This window comes from Podarcis vaucheri (assembly GCF_965113315.1).
Source record: "Podarcis vaucheri genome assembly, chromosome: 18".
Taxonomy (NCBI): domain Eukaryota; kingdom Metazoa; phylum Chordata; class Lepidosauria; order Squamata; family Lacertidae; genus Podarcis; species Podarcis vaucheri.
The window spans coordinates 4,196,954-4,215,273 of record NC_138756.1 but is presented as its reverse complement, the minus strand read 5'-3'; the positions used below and the strand labels follow the sequence as shown (position 1 = coordinate 4,215,273).

General features: G+C 43.8%; 1 protein-coding gene, 2 long non-coding RNA genes and 1 pseudogene across 4 annotated transcripts in view; 1 reads left to right on the top strand and 3 right to left on the bottom strand.

Annotated features, from left to right (window-relative positions):
* The window catches only part of LOC309523113, a 178,499-nt gene that overhangs the window by 498 nt on the left and 159,681 nt on the right, over positions 1-18,320 (top strand). The window lies entirely within an intron of this gene.
* LOC309523130 (vomeronasal type-2 receptor 26-like) lies at positions 453-2,771 on the bottom strand (annotated as a pseudogene). The gene is made up of 2 exons: positions 2,752-2,771; positions 453-2,300 (listed from the first exon to the last, which is right to left on the bottom strand). The product of its transcript is annotated as a vomeronasal type-2 receptor 26-like (transcript).
* LOC309523090 lies at positions 2,926-14,475 on the bottom strand. The gene is made up of 3 exons (XR_014215237.1): positions 14,271-14,475; positions 12,559-12,703; positions 2,926-3,076 (listed from the first exon to the last, which is right to left on the bottom strand). It is a non-coding gene; the product is annotated as an uncharacterized lncRNA (long non-coding RNA).
* On the bottom strand, positions 4,393-5,312 carry LOC309523129 (vomeronasal type-2 receptor 26-like; the record flags this gene model as incomplete). The annotated part of the gene is made up of 2 exons (XM_082206892.1): positions 4,393-5,266; positions 5,304-5,312. The coding sequence occupies 2 exons, from the start codon at positions 5,310-5,312 to the stop codon at positions 4,394-4,396; spliced, it is 882 nt and encodes a 293-aa protein (XP_082063018.1). The 3' UTR covers position 4,393.

Here is an 18,320-nt window from a genome sequence, read left to right as displayed (position 1 = left end):
GAATGGGAGGAACCTGAGTTGGAGGAGGAGGACCTGAATGGGAGGAACCTGAGTTGGAGGAGGAGGACCTGAATGGGAGGAACCTGAGTTGGAGGAGGAGGACCTGAATGGGAGGAACTTGAGTTGGAGGAGGAGGACCTGAATGGGAGGAACCTGAGTTGGAGGAGGAGGACCTGAATGGGAGGAACCTGAGTTGGAGGAGGAGGACCTGAATGGGAGGAACCTGAGTTGGAGGAGGAGGACCTGAATGGGAGGAACCTGAGTTGGAGGAGGAGGACCTGAATGGGAGGAACCTGAGTTGGAGGAGGAGGACCTGAATGGGAGGAACCTGAGTTGGAGGAGGAGGACCTGAATGGGAGGAACCTGAGTTGGAGGAGGAGGACCTGAATGGGAGGAACCTGAGTTGGAGGAGGAGGAGGACCTGAATGGGAGGAACCTGAGTTGGAGGAGGAGGAGGAGGAGGACCTGAATGGGAGGAACCTGAGTTGGAGGAGGAGGACCTGAATGGGAGGAACCTGAGTTGGAGGAGGAGGACGACCTGAATGGGAGGAACCTGAGTTGGAGGAGGAGGACCTGAATGGGAGGAACCTGAGTTGGAGGAGGAGGCCTCTCCATATTCCTTCCTGACTGAGCATAAGATGCCTCCTCTGAAAAGGTTTGGCAGGCAGGGAATCCAACTATCTGCCATCGTCTCATTGCTTTCCTCCAATGCTAAACTTGTTGCTTGCTCACTCGTAATCTGGTGATCCGCTCAACATCAGGGCACAACATGTCACATCCAGGCCAGTGTAATAAAACCCATTGGTCTCCAGTCACGGCTTGGCTAAGGTCAGTTGCTACTTTTTGGAACAGAGAGCAGAGCTTACACAATACAGAAATTAAACCAACAGACTACGGGAGATGTTTTAAATGAATTTCTCAGTTTATTGATACACAAAGCTTAGGAGAACGAAATGACATGAAGTGTACTTATGAATGATACAGCATACATGTAGAAAATGGAGAAAATTCAATAAATAGAAATGACATAACTAGAAACTATTGTTGAATATCAGAATTGATATGGTTAATAGGTAGTTAGGACAAAGGAATCACACTCAAAGACCTAACTCCTCTCTCCCTCCAGCCTATCTTGTTGTGAGATAAATATAACTTCTCAAAGCAAAAAATGATTAAATGATAAAACTTTACAAACTAAGGGCAGTAGACCAGGACTCATTGTAGTCCTTGGTAAAGCAAGGTAGGAAAACATTTCCTCCCATCTTGCGGTTCATGTCAACAGGACTACACAAAACCTGGGCTAAGAATGAACACAATCTCTTTCACAGATGAAGAATGAGCAACATGGATGAGCAAGTGTGTTTCCTTTATGCACTTCTGGGCATCGGGAACATGGAATATTTTAAGAATCAACTGTTCCCTTAATTCCTTGTTGTCAGGTGCTCCTTTGTGTTCAGATCAGGCCTCAGCACAATAATGTAGCACTTGGGAAGGAAGATGCAGCCCAGAAGCCCAGCACTGGAGGCCAACATAGAGAAGATCTGCACGGCCACCATGTACTTGCCCTTGGTGCTCAGGTAGGTGGGCACAAAAGACACCCAAACACTGCAGAAGACCAGCATGCTGAAGGTGATCAGCTTGGCTTCGTTGAAGGAGCCAGGCAGCTTCCTGGCTAGGAAAGCCACCGTGAAGCAGGTGGCAGCCAAGAAGCCCAGGTAGCCGAGGGCAACGTAGAACATGGCCACAGACCCTTCGTTGCATTGCAGGACGATCTCTTCCACCTGGGAGTGCATATCGGGCTCTGGGAATGGGGAGAAGAGCCCAGCCAGATGGTGCAGATGAGAACTTGCCCCCCAGAACAGGAGATGACAATGGAGTTGGCCAGACTCTTGCCCAGCCATCTCCTCACCCTGTTCCCGGGCTTTGTGGCCAGGAAGGCCAGCACCACCGTGATGGTCTTTGCCAAGACAGAAGAAACAGCAACTGAGAAGATGATGCTGAAGGCCGTTTGTCGGAGAAGGCAGGTCTCTTTCCTTGGGCGCCCGATGAAGAGGAAGGAGGACAAAAAGGAAAGCAGGAGGGAGACGAGGAGGATGTAGGAGAGGTCCCAGTTGTTGGCTTTGACTATGGGAGTTTCCTTGTATTTAATGAAGATTCCCAACACAATGCCTGCTATTAAGGTCAAGAAGAGGGCAATGGAAGCTAAAACCATTCCCAAATATTCTCCATAAGTCAGGAAGGTGGTAATCTTGGGGACACATTGATCTCGGTCCTTGTTTGAATGGTGATCTTCTGAGCATCTGGGGAAGAGAATAAGAGTGGCTGCAGCATCACTTACATCCCTAATGATCTGTGCTCTGTTAAGTTTTGAAAAACTATGTGGTGGACATCAGGAAATAAGACTGTTAAAAGCAGTATGGAGAGGCAAAAAACCTGTTTGTTTCTAAAAAAAAGTTTACTCTGCTATTATTTCAAGAAGGTAGAGGTAGTGAAGAAGGTTTTTCTCATTGCATTTCTCAACTGGATTGTTTGGATCGTGCCTTATCCTGAAGAAACTCCTCTTTGTCTGGACCTTTGAAAATGCAAACAGTTTTCTGTTGTTTCCATACAATGTTAAAAATTTGCTACTTTTCATCATCTGTCCATTATTTCTGATAAATGTCAACATTATTTCCTTTTTGGTGTGACTTGGTATAAAAAATCAAAAAGGAATGTTTGTGGGAATTCCTCTCATAGCTGCCCACTTTGAACCCCAGAGATTTCTTCCTCATGGTCATTCCTTTCAACTCACTTCCTGGATGTAATAAAGGTGATGATTAATCCTAAAGAATTTGAGCAAGGAGCCACATTCCACAATGTCTGCAGAATTCTCACAAAAAGTGTGTGAGACTGAATTTCTGCCCTGTGTTTACTCTCTCCAGGAATTTCTTCCCCCTTGGAGTCACCCACCTTCCTGGGCGGAGAAGGTCCCTTCCGCACACCGAGCGCAAGCGTAGCAGCAAACGGGCTTTCCTTCTAGAACCACCTTGGCATATCCGGGTCGACATCTTTCTGTACACCTGGAACGAGGTACGGCCTAACCAAAAAGACAAGAAGGTGCCACAAAGAGGAACAGTTAGGAGTATTTGTGTGTATGTAATTCACTCATAGAGTGAATTCAAATGGATCTCTGGACTGCAGCCTTTGACCCCCCATCAGGGTCCTTTCAACCCCCCACTGACCATTGGGGTGACCAAAATATCTTGTTCTTCATAATTAGTTCAGGACAACTGAGGTTTGTGCGACAGAGCTCTGTTTCCTCTTCTCCGTTTACCTGCTTCCCTGCTTAAAAAATCTTCAAATAAAATGGCAATCGAGTCTGAAATGTGATTTCCCCAAAGTTCAGGATTCTGATAATCTCTCAATCACTAATTAAGACGTATTTAATATGACTTTTCCAAATATTGGTTTCCCTCACTCTGTGCTTGAGGCATGCAAGGTTTCCTCTTGTCGCTGATGTATTTCCCTAGTTATTTTGAGTTCATATGCCATTCCTTAACATTAACCTTATATTACAATAGGGTTTTTTTTTTAACTTCTCATCCTTCACCAAAAACTGTGCACTTCTCAATTCCTGCACCCCGCACGCTACGCCACTGTTGGCGGATGTGGAATTATCCAACCCACAAGCTGTCCAATCCTATATCAGGAATTTTAAAATGTTTAATATTTTAGTATGAATTTCTTTATTTAGGGAGCTGCCCAGAGTGCTGAGGCAACTGAAGAAGATGTATAAGCAGTGCTATTTTTCTAGAAAAGAAGGTGCCGAAACTCACCATGAACACCTCCCTCTGAGAATGGCAATGGCACCCACCTGAAAGGTGTCAAAACTGAGTTTCAGCGAGTTCCCTTCTGAAAAAAGTCCCTGGGCATAGGCAGTAAAGGACGCAGGTGGCGCTGTGGGTTAAACCACAGAGCCTAGGACTTGCTGATCAGAAGGTTGGCGGTTCGAATCCCCGCGACGGGGTGAGCTCCCGTTGCTCAGTCCCTGCTCCTGCCAACCTAGCAGTTCGAAAGCATGTCGAAGGTGCAAGTAGATAAATAGGTACTGCTCTGGCGGGAAGGTAAATGGTGTTTCCATGCGCTGCTCTGGTTCGCCAGAAGCGGCTTAGTCATGCTGGCCACATGACCCGGAAGCTGTACTCCGGCTCCCTCGGCCAATAAATCGAGATGAGCGCCGCAACCCCAGAGTCGGCCACGACTGGACCTAACGGTCAGGGGTCCCTTTACCTTTGTAAGCAGTAACATTATCATTATGGAATGGGCCGTCTCTATTTTCAACAGAGTTGAATACCAATGTTGGGCGGTATGCTACTATTGTTAATACTAATAGTAACTATGATATTTTGCAGGTTTATCCACAGTCAAGATCAGCATCTGTGTGGACTGCAGTTTGCAAAAAAGGGGAAGGAAATACCTGCCACGGCTGTAGCCTTCCGTGTCCCCATTGCTCTCCTTCCTTCACCATCAGCCTCCTCTTGGATCTTGATGAAAGCGAAGCATGCAAGGCCTGAGCCACAGCGTGAAAATTGGTGTAAGTGCCATAGCTGTCTAGAAACAGGACTCTCTCAGGCTCCCATTGGGATAATGGCTCCAGTTTCTCCTCTTCTTTGCATCTTATCCTGCCTTTCACGGACAACAAATGCTTTGAATATGAACACTGAAACGCTTCATCCAAAGAATCCACAAGATTGGATGGCGAATTATAGTTGTTACCTTTGCTGCTCCTTATTCCGGTCTGAATTGCAAAGGACAGAGAACCATGGAGGTGCTGGAAGTTATTTGAAGGGATGTAATAGCCAGTTCCGATTTCTAGCAAAGCTGTTGTGATCCAGACTTTTGCCCCTATTTCCTTCTCATATACTATGTTTATTGCCAGGAGTAGGATGATGCCCATTGCATTGGTTACATAGTAAAAAAATACCCCAACTTGTCTCCATAGGAAAAAAGGTTCCCCAGACCTCATAAATTGATTTAGATCATTTTCTGGTACTCTTTTTGATAAAGCAATGCAGATCCCTTTGCTGAGCATCAGAGGTTTCACAGCGCTCGCAAATCTTTCTCCACTGTCATTGTCTGGAGTGAAGAGGCCAATCCACGTCCATCCAAAATACAGGAGCAATTCAACAATCCCCTGGTACTGACTTTCCTCTTTGGGACTCATCCGGTAGACAAAAGGGAACAGGGTTTTACCTTCGGGAACCTGGGCAGTGAAGCCATAAGTGATCTAGCAAGGGAAGCAAAAGATCAGCAATTTATTTTACTTTCATCATAACGGGTATTTAAACATGAAATGTCTGATATCTATCTAAATCTCTGCTGGCTGAGGCTGATGGGACTTTTAGTCTGAAACATCTGGAGGTGTCAAGTTGGTGAAGGCTCAGTTTAGAAAAAGGGATGTTGGATCCATAGCTCAGGATTTCCCCTTTTAAAAAATATCCCCACTTGACCTCTCCAGAAAGAAAGTAGAATTTTACGCAGTTGAAATTCTCTGTCCCTCCATGCTCTCCCACTACTTACCTGTGGGATTTTGTAGATGCCTGACAAGGCTGAAATCACTCCTGAGATGAAAGTGTTGCTTCTTTCAAGAACAGCCAGCAGGGGATTCTGTTCTCCACAGTGATAATTGGGAATATTGCATCCACTGCCTGCAAGCAGCTCTAGCATGGCATTTGAAGTCATCCTTGCATCGAGATAGTTCTCATAGAGGTTGTAGCCCAGGGTGATGTTGGGTAAGAGCCTGAGATCCTGGTTGATCTCTTGGATGGTGAGCGGGAAAGACAACATGTACGAATAGAGCCTAGCTGACTCCCTGCAACGAATGAATCCTTTTAAAAGAGTGAAACTGATATTCATATGATGGGGGGGCGCATTATATGATCCAAAAAGATTAGTATTTATTGATTAATCCTATTGCATTAATATCAAACCATTTACAGTCTAGTATAGAATAAAAATAAATAGAATAAAGACATGCTGGCCACATGCCCCGTAAGCTGTACGCCGGCTCCCTCGGCCAATAAAGCGAGATGAACGCCGCAACCCCAGAGTCGGCCACAACTGGACCTAATGGTCAGGGGTCCCTTTACCTTTACCTATAGAATACAAATTTGCAGATCTCTGCTCCACGACCGGAGCTTTGATGCAAACAGCACACAGAGCTGTTCAACAGTGGAACAGACTCCCTCCGAAGGTGACCATGTGTCATGGTCTAAGAGCCTGAGATCCTGGTTGATCTCTTGGATGGTGAACAGGAAAGACAACATGTACCAGTAGAACCTAATTGCCCTCCTGCAATAAATGAATTATTTAAAAAGAGTGAAACTGATATTCATATTAATGGGAGGGAGGAAACATTATATGATCCACAAAGATTAATATTTATTTATCATTTTACATTAATATCAAACCTTTTCCTGTCTAGCACAGAACAAAAATTTGGAAATCTCTGCTCCATGACCGGAGCTTTGATGCAAACAGCACACAGAGCTGTTCAACAGTGGAACAGACTCCCTCCGAAGGTGACCATGTGTCATGGATGCTTCAGGTGAGATTCCTCTGGGTTCCTTCCATCTCTACAACTCCATGATTCTATTCTACTGTGGTTCTATGAGTAAGAAATGAAGACGCCCCTCAAAATGTGTGCTATACTGGGAAGTTGCTGCAAGGGCTGCTTTTCCTGCATTGGTCTTTGACTTCTTCCAAGGGGCTAGACTATAGGTAGATAAGAGACAATTTTATTGAAGGAGGGGAAGCACCAAATACCTCAGTCCCCTTTTATTTTATTTTTTTAAAGTAATATTTATTAAAGTTTTACAGACATTAGAAAATTTCAAAGTTTAAACTCAAAAAATAAAGACAGAGAATAACCCTAATATGATAAAAAGAGAATTACAAAAAACAAAAGCAAGTTATACATCTTTGACAAAATCTTAGTTTTGGGTTCTAACAGTTCTGTTTCCAACTTTGATTTTTCCACCTGGAAGCCATTTTTTTTGTCCAGATTGTATACTTCTCTTATTTGGTAATAATGAAACCAATCTCACACTCTATCTTTTAGTTTCTCAAAACTCTGCAATTTCAATTTGTCTCCTTCTTGCTCCAAAATCTCCCAATATTTTGGCCATTTGGCCTCCATATTGGGCCTTTTCTGAGCCTTCACCTCCATTGGTGACAACCACCTTGGGGTTTTATTTTCAAGTAATTCCTTATACCTTGTCCAAACATTAAACAGTGCTCTCCTGACAATATGGTTTTTAAATGCTTTATGAGCTTTAACCTTGCCGTACCACAAGTATGCGTGCCACCCAAAAACATTATTAAAACCTTCTAGATCCAGAATGTCAGTGTTCTCAAGAAGTAGCCAATCTTTCAACCAGCAGAAAGCTGCTGATTCATAGTAGAGTTTAAGGTCTGGCAGGGCAAACCCCCCTCTTTCTTTTACATCAGTTAATATTTTAAATTTTATTCTGGGCTTTTTGCCCTGCCAGACAAATCTAGAGATGTCTCTCTGCCACTTCTTGAAACAATCCATCTTGTCTAAAATTTGTAATGATTGGAACAAAAATAACATTCTTGGCAGTACATTCATCCTTATAACCGCAATTCGGCCCAAAAAGGAAAGCTTCAGATTTGACCATATTTCTAAATCCTTTTTAACCTCCGTCCAACATTTTTCATAATTGTCTTTAAACAAGTTCCCATTTTTAGCTGTCATGTTTATCCCCAAGTATTACCTCAGTCCCCTTTTAGTTACAATTGAGGTCTAGTGGCTTTCAGGTTTGAGTGCGTGGTAAAACCTATAATTTTGCACATGTTTTTCATCAGTGACTCTACCAATGAGGACACACCCTGATCTGTGTTATTCCATATAATCATTTTATTTGAAGCATATCATTCCTGCTCTTCACCCATAGAAATACAAGCATTTTCAAGAGTTTCTTAAAACGCTTCTAATTTTTTTAAAAAAACAGTGACAGAAAGGGAAAAGTGCTGGGATTGGGGGAGGAAACCTTTAATGTAGCTCAGACAGATTTCCCCATGGTGGGCTGTAGGCCTCCTGTTCCATCGTGTTAATAGAAGTGTGATAAGTTGGGATAGGAAACAGGTACCTATGGATTCCAAGTGAAGAAACATCAAACATCTCACTACTTAGAAATGAGGCCAGTTGTTTGTGTGTGAGAAAAAGGAATAATTCCTTTTCACATTTTAGAGACCTGACTCCATGAAAAGGAAGTCTCCTGATTCATATTATTTATCATTTCAATTAAAGCACATTTTTCCTGCTCTTCAGCCCCCAAACGTCACCCAGAGGATCTTAAAATTCCATTTGTAAAACTGTAACATGGAATAATATTGAATGAAACCTTTGAGCCTTGGAAATTGCCTGAGTTTCATGGCATCCTGCAGGTGGGGAAATTCAGTGCATCCTTTTGACCCCTGACCAGATTCATTGGCATCCTTGCATTCTACTAAAAGCAACACAGAATCAAAGGTAGGAGAGTGTTTCACTAAGGAAGACCCAGAGAACATGGAAATAGGAGAGGTTTGGGTGGAATCTTATACTAGACCCCCCCATCTCCCATCACCCCCAGCCAGCAAGAGCAATGGTCAGGTCAGGTAGTCCTGCAACATTAGCCCTTGGCTCCCCAGCCCTGAGAAATGGGCTCTTTCCTTGATAAATAGGAACCACTAGAAGGACTGGAGAACCATGAAACTGTGAAGTACATACTTTTCAATCCTAGCGAAGGGTGTCTGAGAAAAGACATACGGAGTTTCCTTGTAAAAGCGTTTTGGAGATATGATCCCACTGATGAGAAAGTGTCCAGGCCGGTAGTAATTGCGAGCATCCGTTTCATCCCTGACCAGATTCAAGGGGCATTTCGCCTTGTGGTTCCCGCAGACTCCAAAGGGCATCATGAGCAGCAGAAGCAGCAACAGAAGGAGCAGGGATCTCATTCTGGCTCTGCCTCCTCCTCCTCCTCTTACATGCCAATGAGGCAAAGCAGAAGCACCCAAAGACTCTTGCAAGGCCAGACTGCCTGGGCTTTCCCAATCTGGGTGGTTTTCAGCTCTACCTTTGGAGCTAGGAAGCACAAGGCAGGCACACCCCTCTTTCGCCAGCTCTGCATCTTGACTCAGTCTGTCTCCAACACAGGAAATAATCTCTGCACTAACTTTTTCTTTCCCAGTCACAGCACAATTAATATATTCATGCTACTTTCTGAGGCTGAAGTAACCTCCAGAAATATCTCCTGAGCATTTAGAAGATGAGATGACTATAATTTTGATTATTCCAAGTGGAATAAGTTTCATCACACTAACTTTCTGGAGTCTTGAATGGCTCTGGCAGCAGGTGCAGACCTGGAGAAAAACATGATGATGAAAAGTCAAAAGGTGTTTTTGGGAATTGGAAGTTTGGCCTGAACTTTGCTCCCAAGGACCAGCGAAGAGCCCTGCATCTGCATCCGACCATCGACTCTCCTTCCTTGGAGGTTTTTAAGTTTGGATGGCTAGCTGTTAGGGATGCTTTAGAGAGCCAGTGTGGTGTAGTGGTTAAGAGCAATAGACTCGTAATCTGGGAAACTGGGTTCGTGTCTCCGCTCCTCCACTTGCAGCTGCTGGGTGACCTTGGGCCAGTCATACTTCTTTGAAGTCTCTAAGTCTCACTCACCTCACAGAGTGTTTGTTGTGGGGAAGGAAGGAAAAGGAGATTGTTAGCCGCTTTGAGACTCCTTAGGGTAGTGATAAAGCGGGATATGAAATCCAAACTCTTCTTCTTCTTCTAGTTGGCCACCTCGGGTGGATTTGATTCCTGCCAATACCTTCTGGTTCTCCCCCTTAAGGGAAGTAGCATGTTGGTGGTTTTGAAGCCACTTCAAGTGAATTTCCACCCCATCTTTGAAAGGCTTCTCCAACAGAGCGAAGCTCTCTGGGGTTGGTGGAGGGGAGAAAGGTTGTCCGGAGCCTTAGGCTCTCCCTTCCCCTTTGACATTTTCTGCGGAAGGACAGCTTCTGTTTCACATGGAACCAACTTGCTCCTCGTCTTTGAGAAAAAACTTCTCTACTCATAAACCAATTGTGTGCGCAGAAGCCAGGCTAGCATTCTAGCAGCTTTGTTATTCTTTATCAATTTATTTATTAATATTTATTTACTTTCTTACTTAATTATTTAATCTTTCATAAATTCCATGCACTATTTTGGCCAATCACCCCTAGAGCGCTTTACGTCAAGATAAGTCAGGGTGATCATAACAAAGTTTACAGTCTTACTTTAGAACATTCCAAAAGTTAAAATAATAAAACAGAATCAAATTACCTCAACTTCCTAAGAATCTGGGTGGATGCTTTCTTTATTACATTAAAAAAAGTTTAAAAATTATTAAGTCTCCACAGATATTCCAATCACTTGTCTTCATATACAGTTTAAAAAAACAAAACCCCCCACATAATTTCTTCTTGACTCTCCACCCTCCCTTCTCTATGTTTGTTTTTGTTACTTCTTTTTATCAGATGTTTTAAAAAACATGTTTTTATTATCAAAGCCCCAATGACGTATTTCAGTAATCCGCAGCTTCTATTTCAAATCCTGCCTTTGACTTCATGTATGGGTGATAGTTTAACAAATAAGATATCAATGGTCTCCATTCTTCCTGAAAAGATTCATCCTCATGTCCTCTTAGTTTAGCAGGTAATTTCACCATTTCAGCATATTCCCCCAGTTTCATAAGCCAATCCTCCCTCTCTCCACTTCTGTGCATATAAAGTTCTAGCTGCTGTGGTTGCATACATAAATAACCCACTCAGCTTTCTCGGGACCTTTAATTATTAAATTTATATAGGAGCCTTCATTGGATTGCTACAGGTTGAACTGCTATAAGAGTAAGTGTTTAGTAAACTTTCTACTAGTCTGGAGAGATGAAAGTCTAAGTAGGATGCAATCTTAGCTAATGAATCTAAATGCTTCATCAGTGGCTGTTCTGTCAATTATTTTCACTTCCCATCTGATCTTGGTTTTGCTCCATAAATGGGGACCTGAATGGGAGGAACCTGAGTTGGAGGAGGAGGAGGCCTCTCGCTCTTCCTTCCTGACTGAGCATAAGATGCCTCCTCTGAAAAGGCTTGGCAGGCAGGGAATCCAACTATTTGGCATGGTCTCATTTCTTCCCTCCAATGCTGAAATTGTTGCTGGCTCACTCTTCATCTGGTGATCCACTCAACATCAGTGCACAAGGTGTCAGATCCAGGCAATGGAATCTGAAATGTGATTTCCCCAAATTTCAGAATTCGAATAATCTCTCAACCACAAATGAAGACCAATTTAATACGAATTGGTTCCCTTCCCTCTGTTATGAGGGATGACAGGAGAGGTTAGGAGATTATTGAAGGCCAGAAATTCTGCTTTTAGAACTGGGGGGACCGGGTATTGTATGGCATAGAAAGAGCGAACTTGAAGAGGGGTATCAGGAAAGCAAAAGCGGAGTACAGAGGAAAAATTGAGGACCACCTGTGAAATCGTGATCCTAGACAAATGTGGCAGGGAGTCCAACATCTGACTGGTTATAAATCAAGGAATTCATCAGTGGTAGAGAGTACGGCTTCCTTGGTGGGAGAGCTGAATACCTTCTTTGCCCGATTTGAGGTGACACCAACAGTGATCCAACAGGGATGCCAGAGCTATTGGCGTCACTACCTACAGGAAATGCTGCCAGGGTGGAAGAGGGAGAAGTGAGGCGAATATTAAAGGAGGTAAACACGAGGAAGGCTATGGGCCCAGATGGGGTGGCTGGCAGGGTGCTAAGAGATTGTTCGGACCAACTGGCAGGAATCCTTATGAAGATTTTAACCAGTCTCTGGCCCAAGCCACTGTTCCACCCTGTCTGAAATCCGCTACCATTATACCCCTGCCAAAAACATCAAAGATAGACAGTCTGAATGATTTTCGCCCTGTGGCGTTGACACCCATTATAATGAAATGTTTCGAAAAACTGGTGAGGGACCGCATCTTATCTTGTCTGCCAGTGGGACTTGACCCTTACCAGTTTGCGTACAAGGCAAAGAGATCCGCAGAGGATGCTGTGGCAATGGCTTTACATGCTGTCCTGACTCATTTGGAGAAGCAAGGGAACTATGCGAGACTGTTATTTGTAGACTTTAGTTCTGCATTTAATACTATTCTTCCGCATAGATTGGTGCCCAAATTATTAGACCTGGGACTTCCACCATGTTTGTGCAGGTGGATATTAGACTTTCTATCAAACCGTTCCCAAAGGGTCAGGTTGGGTTCCCACGTCTCTGCAGATCTCATCACGAATACGGGGACGCTGCAGGGGTGCGTGTTGAGCCCGCTTTTATATACGCTCTATACAGCTGACTGTGCCCCCAAATACCCCAGTAATAAGATCATTAAGTTTGCAGATGATACAACGGTGGTTGGTTTAATTACTGCTGGAGAGGGGGAGGCGGCCTATAGGAAGGATGTCGAGCAGTTGGGGGAGTGGTGCAGGAAAAACAACTTACTCCTTAACTTAAAGAAAACAAAAGAGATCATTGTGGACTTTAGGAAACGTAAATTGAATATTCAGCCACTTATTATTGAGGGGAAGTGCGTGGAACAGGTTTCGGTGTTTCGATTTCTGGGAATGGAGTTGAGAGACGACCTAACCTGGGGAGAGAACAGCAAAGACCTGGTGAAGAGAGCACAGCAGATGTTATATTTTCTGAGAATCCTCCGGAAAAACAATCTCTCAAAGGACCTGTTGATGGCATTTTACCATTGCACTGTGGAGAGCGTACTAACTTATGGTCTGTGCGTGTGGTTTGGGAGCTGCACAGCCAGGGAAAAAACAACGCTATCCAGGGTCGTAAAGACTGCAGAGAGAATTATTGGGTGCACTCTTCCCACCTTAGATGGGAAGCGGCAGAGATAGCACATGACACTACGCACCCCGGAAATGATCTCTTTCAGCTTCTGCCTTCTGGAAGAAGGTATAGGGTTATAAAGGCCAGGACTAGCCGTCCGAGAAACAGTTTCTACGCAAATGCAATTCTGGCTCTAAACGCAGCATAAGGGGTCTCTGTAGTATAGTGTATTTTAAAATGGGGTTTTAGAGTTTTTAGGGTTTTTTGAATGTTTTATGTAGTTTTGTAATAGTTTTATGCAGTTTTTATGTAGTTTTATTTAGTTTTGTGGTAGTTTTATGTAGTTTTATGTAGTTTTTCAATTTCATTGTTCCGCAAGGGACAATGACAATAAAGATATCGTAATCGTTAAGAGGCATGCAAGGTTTCTTCTTACCACTGATTTATTTTCCTAGTTATTTCTAATTCACATGCCGTTCCTTTCCGTTAACCTTATATTACAATAGGGTTGTTGTTGTTGTTGTTTTTTAAAAAAAGCTTATCATCCTTAACAATCAGCTGTCAACTTGTCAATTCCTGCACATACATTATTTTACCATTTGCAACATCTACAAGTGAGCTTACTCCACAAATTTTTAAAAATCCACAATAAATCAGTAATTATCATTTCTTTTTCATTTTTTCTTTTTTTTGCATCTTACTGGTTTTTTGTGTTTTTTAAAAAATATTTTATTAAGGATTTTCTTGTTTTACAGAAGGAAGTGTGATGCCTTGTATTTTTTTCCCCATGTAACATTTTTACAAATCCGTTTCATTTGTTGAGGCATTAGGGGGAGAAGAAAAAAATGAAAAAAGAAAGGGGGGTGGAGAGAGGGAAGATGGATGGGGGTGGGGTCGGCTGGCGGTGTTTCTATTATGTTTAATGTATGTAGAGTTCGGTGTCAGTGTTGCTTGTGTTGTTCACTTGTGTTCCTTTGGTGGTGAGAGAGGTTGGGGTTGGCCTGGGGTGTGGTTGTTTGCTTGTGACTGGCTGTGGTGGTCTTTGTTTTCGTGTGGGTGAGGTGGGTGGGTGTTTTGGATCAGGTTAGCCATACTGATTTGTATGCTGTTGGTGGATTATTGTCATTGTCCTGTTGGGCTGTGTATGTGATAAAGGGGAGCCATACCGGGGTGAAGGCGTCTTCTTCTGTTTGTCCCCGTGTCAGTTTCAGTTTATTAGTTAATTTTTCTAGTAGGGCTGTTTCCCATACTATTTGGTACCATTGGTCCATGCTTACTCCTGACAACCTGATATGGTCATTTTTCAGCGGTTGTTTAAGAAAAAACATAATAAGGATCTACTCGCCTTCTCCCTCTGTGATTTCCCCTACCTTGTTGAATTTCTTGGGCCACTGAATGGCTTCTGGGTTAATGGTGAACTTTATGCCAGCAGACGTCTCTCTCCTTATATCCCCAATTTTCACAAGGACATGAGACTTATTGGGAGACATCACCCAGTTCCCAATATCGAAGTCCGCTGGCAGCTCCCAGTTCTCATCCAAGCACAGCCTGCCCCTGGAAGTATTCAGACACCGGATTTCTCATAAGAAAGGGTGAAGCTGGAATGGCAGGGAAAAGCACCAGCATTAAGAAACCGGGAAGCTAAGATGTCCTACTCACTTTGTCCTCTTATGATTTGGGGCCTGCGTGTATCTCATGTAGACTAGAATTCCTATTCAGGCTTTTTTTGTAATATATTAAGGCATTCATATAGAGTGCATATAAAATAACAAGGAGCTTTACAGATTAAGTTTAATACAAAAGACAAGTTAATACATTCTTAAAATCCACAAAAGCCATAGATACTCAAAATGTCCTAAAAGTCAGTGTTCATGAATGTGCTTGCGAACAATCAAATTGAAACTAGCAGAGAGAGCACAATTTCCGCAGGAGTCCCCTTTAGCTCTAGTGAAGTTTATCCCACAACACAGGGGTCATTGCAGAGAAGGCCTTCACAGACCCTGCAATCCTCACCTGAGGCCCTTTTTGGAGTGGCACCTCTATGAAAGATCTGGAGGGTGGCAGATAGAGAATTCACCTTTTTTTCAGAACCAAAGCCATCTGTTGGACGAAGTGACTCAATATGGATATCCAGTGAATTATCATTAAGAACAAGAACAAAAAGTAGAGATATGACCAAGGACACTTTCGGATCATAACCAATTACTACTTGAATTAAAAGATGAAAAAACACATCATTCAGGTGGAGATGAAACGATGGACTTCTTGCTAACCAAACAATTTTACTTAAAGCTGAAAAAGCTTTGAAAGATTATTTTGAGTTCAACTTAAATCAAGGAATGGATCTGAAGGTTGTCTGGGACTCAAGTAAGGCAGTAATGTGGGCTTTTTCATTCAAGAAAATGCTTTCTAAAAGAAGATGAGAGAACAAAAAAATCCCAGACCTGCTGGAAGAGCTGATTAAAAATGAATCATAGAATCATAGAGTTGGAAGAGACCACAAGGGCCATCGAGTCCAACCCCCTGCCAAGCAGGAAACACCACCAGAGCACTCCTGACATATGGTTGTCAAGCCTCTGCTTAAAGACCTCCAAAGGAGGAGACTCCGCCACACTCCTTGGCAGCAAATTCCACTGTCAAACAGCTCTTACTGTCAGGAAGTTCTTCCTAATGTTTAGGTGGAATCTTCTTTCTTGTCGTTTGGATCCATTGCTCCGTGTCCGCTTCTCTGGAGCAGCAGAAAACAACCTTTCTCCCTCCTCTATGTGACATCCTTTTATATATTTGAACATGGCTATCATATCACCCCTTACCCTCCTCTTCTCCAGGCTAAACATGCCCACCTCCCTTAGACGTTCCTCATAAGGCATCGTTTCCAGGCCTTTGACCATTTTGGTTGCCCTCCTCTGGACACGTTCCAGTTTGTCAGTGTCCTTCTTGAACTGTGGTGCCCAGAACTGGACACAGTACTCCAGGTGAGGTCTGACCAGAGCAGAATACAGTGGCACTATTACTTCCCTTGATCTAGATGCTATACTCCTATTGATGCAGCCCAGAATTGCATTGGCTTTTTTAGCTGCCGCGTCACACTGTTGGCACATGTCAAGTTTGTGCTCTCAAGCCAGGTGTCACCCATCTTGTATTTGTGCCTCTCATTTTTTTTTTCCAAGTGCAATACTTTACATTTCTCCCTCTTAAAATTCATCTTGTTTATTTTTGCCCAGTTCTCTAATCTGTCAAGGTCGTTTTGAAGTGTGATCCTGTCCTCTGGGGTGTTAGCCACCCCTCCCAGTTTGGTGTCATCTGCAAATTTGATCAGGATGCCCTTGAGTCCATCATCCAAGTCGTTGATAAAGATGTTGAAGTCATGTCAGACTAACCTGATCTCGTTTTTTGACAGAATTACAAGCCTGGTAGATGAAGGCAACGCAGTGGATGTAGCCTACCTTGATTTCAGCAAGGCATTTGACAAGGTGCCCCATGATATTCTTGTAAAGAAGCTGGTAAAATGTGGTCTTGACTCTGCTACCATTCAGTGGATTTGTAACTGGCTGACTGACCGAACCCAAAGGGTGCTCATCAATGGTTCCTCTTCATCCTGGAGAAGAGTGACTAGTGGGGTGCCACAGGGTTCTGTCTTGGGCCCGGTCTTATTCAACAGAAGCTCCCCTTCCGCAGAACATGTCAAAGGGGAAGGGAGAGTCAAAAGTTCAGAGCAACCTTTCTCCCCTCCAACAAATCCAGAGAGCTTCCCTCTGTTGGAGAAGCCTTTCAAAGATGGGATGGAAATTCACTTAAAGTTGCTTCGAAGCCACCAAGGCGCTACTTCCCTTCAGGGGGAGAACCAGAAGAGAGCGGCAGGAATCAAGCAGCCCAGACCCACCCAAAGCGGCCAGAGGGTGGGCTTGAGAAATCCCTCCCCATCGCAGGCTCCACTAGTCTCTGTCTCTAGCAGCCGCCAAGAAACAAGATCCCACCACCATGTATCCCGTTGACAGTCCTGAGGATGGCATTTCTCAGTATTCTCCATTGATTGATTTTTATTTATTCATATTTATTCCTTTATTTATTGATGTACTGAACCTATATATCGCCCTATACCTGGAGGTCTCAAGGCGGTTCACAGAACAAAATCAAAATATAAAACAACAATATATATAATCAAAATAAAAACAACCACCCAATAACAGCCTCTGCCCTCCCAAAAAAACCCCACATTTTAAAAGGGATTAGGATGCCTGGGATACAATGCTGGGACTCCTTCATCTGGCTGTTGTCCATCCCTGACTCTCCCACCTCTTCTTAAAAACCTCCAATGAATCATAGAATGGGAGACTTGGAAAGGGACCCCAAGGTCCTCTAGTCCAACCCTCTGCAATGCAGGAATCTCAGCTGAAGAATCCCAACAGATGGCCATCCAACCTCTGCTTCAAAACCTCCAAGGAAGGAGAGTCCATGGTTGGATCCAGCTCCTTCTTTGGTGCTTGTGAGCAAAGTTCAGGCCAAACTTCCAAGCACACCCCTTGACTTCTGCCCAACATGTTTTTCTCCAGCTCTGCACCTGCCGCTTGAGCCAGTCAAGACTCCAGAAAGTTATGGTGCTGAAACTTATTCCACTTAGAATAGTCGAAATTATAGTCATCTCATCTTCTGAAAGCTCAGGAGATTTTTCTGGAGATTGCATGAGCCTCGGAAAGCAACAACAGCATGGCAATATTAATTGAAAAAGTTGGTGCAGAGAATTTTTCCTGTGTTGGAGACAGACTGAGTCAAGATGCAGAGCTGGCGAAAGAGGGGTGTGCCTGCCTTGTGCTTCCTAGCTCCGAAGGTTGAGTTGAAAACCACCCAGATTGGGAAAGCCCAGGCAGTCTGGCCTTGCAAGAGTCTTTGGGTTCTTCTGCTATGCCTCCTTGGCAGGTAAGAGGAGAAGGAGGAGGCAGAGCCAGAATGAGATCCCTGCTTCTGCTGCTCATGATGCCCTTTGGAGTCTGCGGGAACCACAAGGCGAAATGCCCCTTGAATCTGGTCAGGGATGAAACGGATGCTCGCAATTACTACCGGCCGGGACACTTTCTCATCAGTGGGATCATCTCTCCAATACGCCTTCTTGAGACAACTCCATACAGCTTTACTCAGACACCCTTCGCCAGGAATGAAGTGTATGTAAAATCATATGCGCATGGGTTTCACGGTCCTCCAGTCCTTGTAATGGCTGAAATAGGAAAGAGCCCCTATCTCAGGGCTGGGGAGCCAAGGGCTGATGTTGCAGGACTGCCCTGCCCTGACCATTGGTCTTGCTGGCTGGGGGTGATGGGATCGGGGGGGGGCAGTAAAAAACCTCTCTTATTTCCTTCTTCCCTCTGTCTTCCTAAGTAAAACAATCCTGTTCCTATGTGTCTGTGTTGCTTTTAGTAGAATGC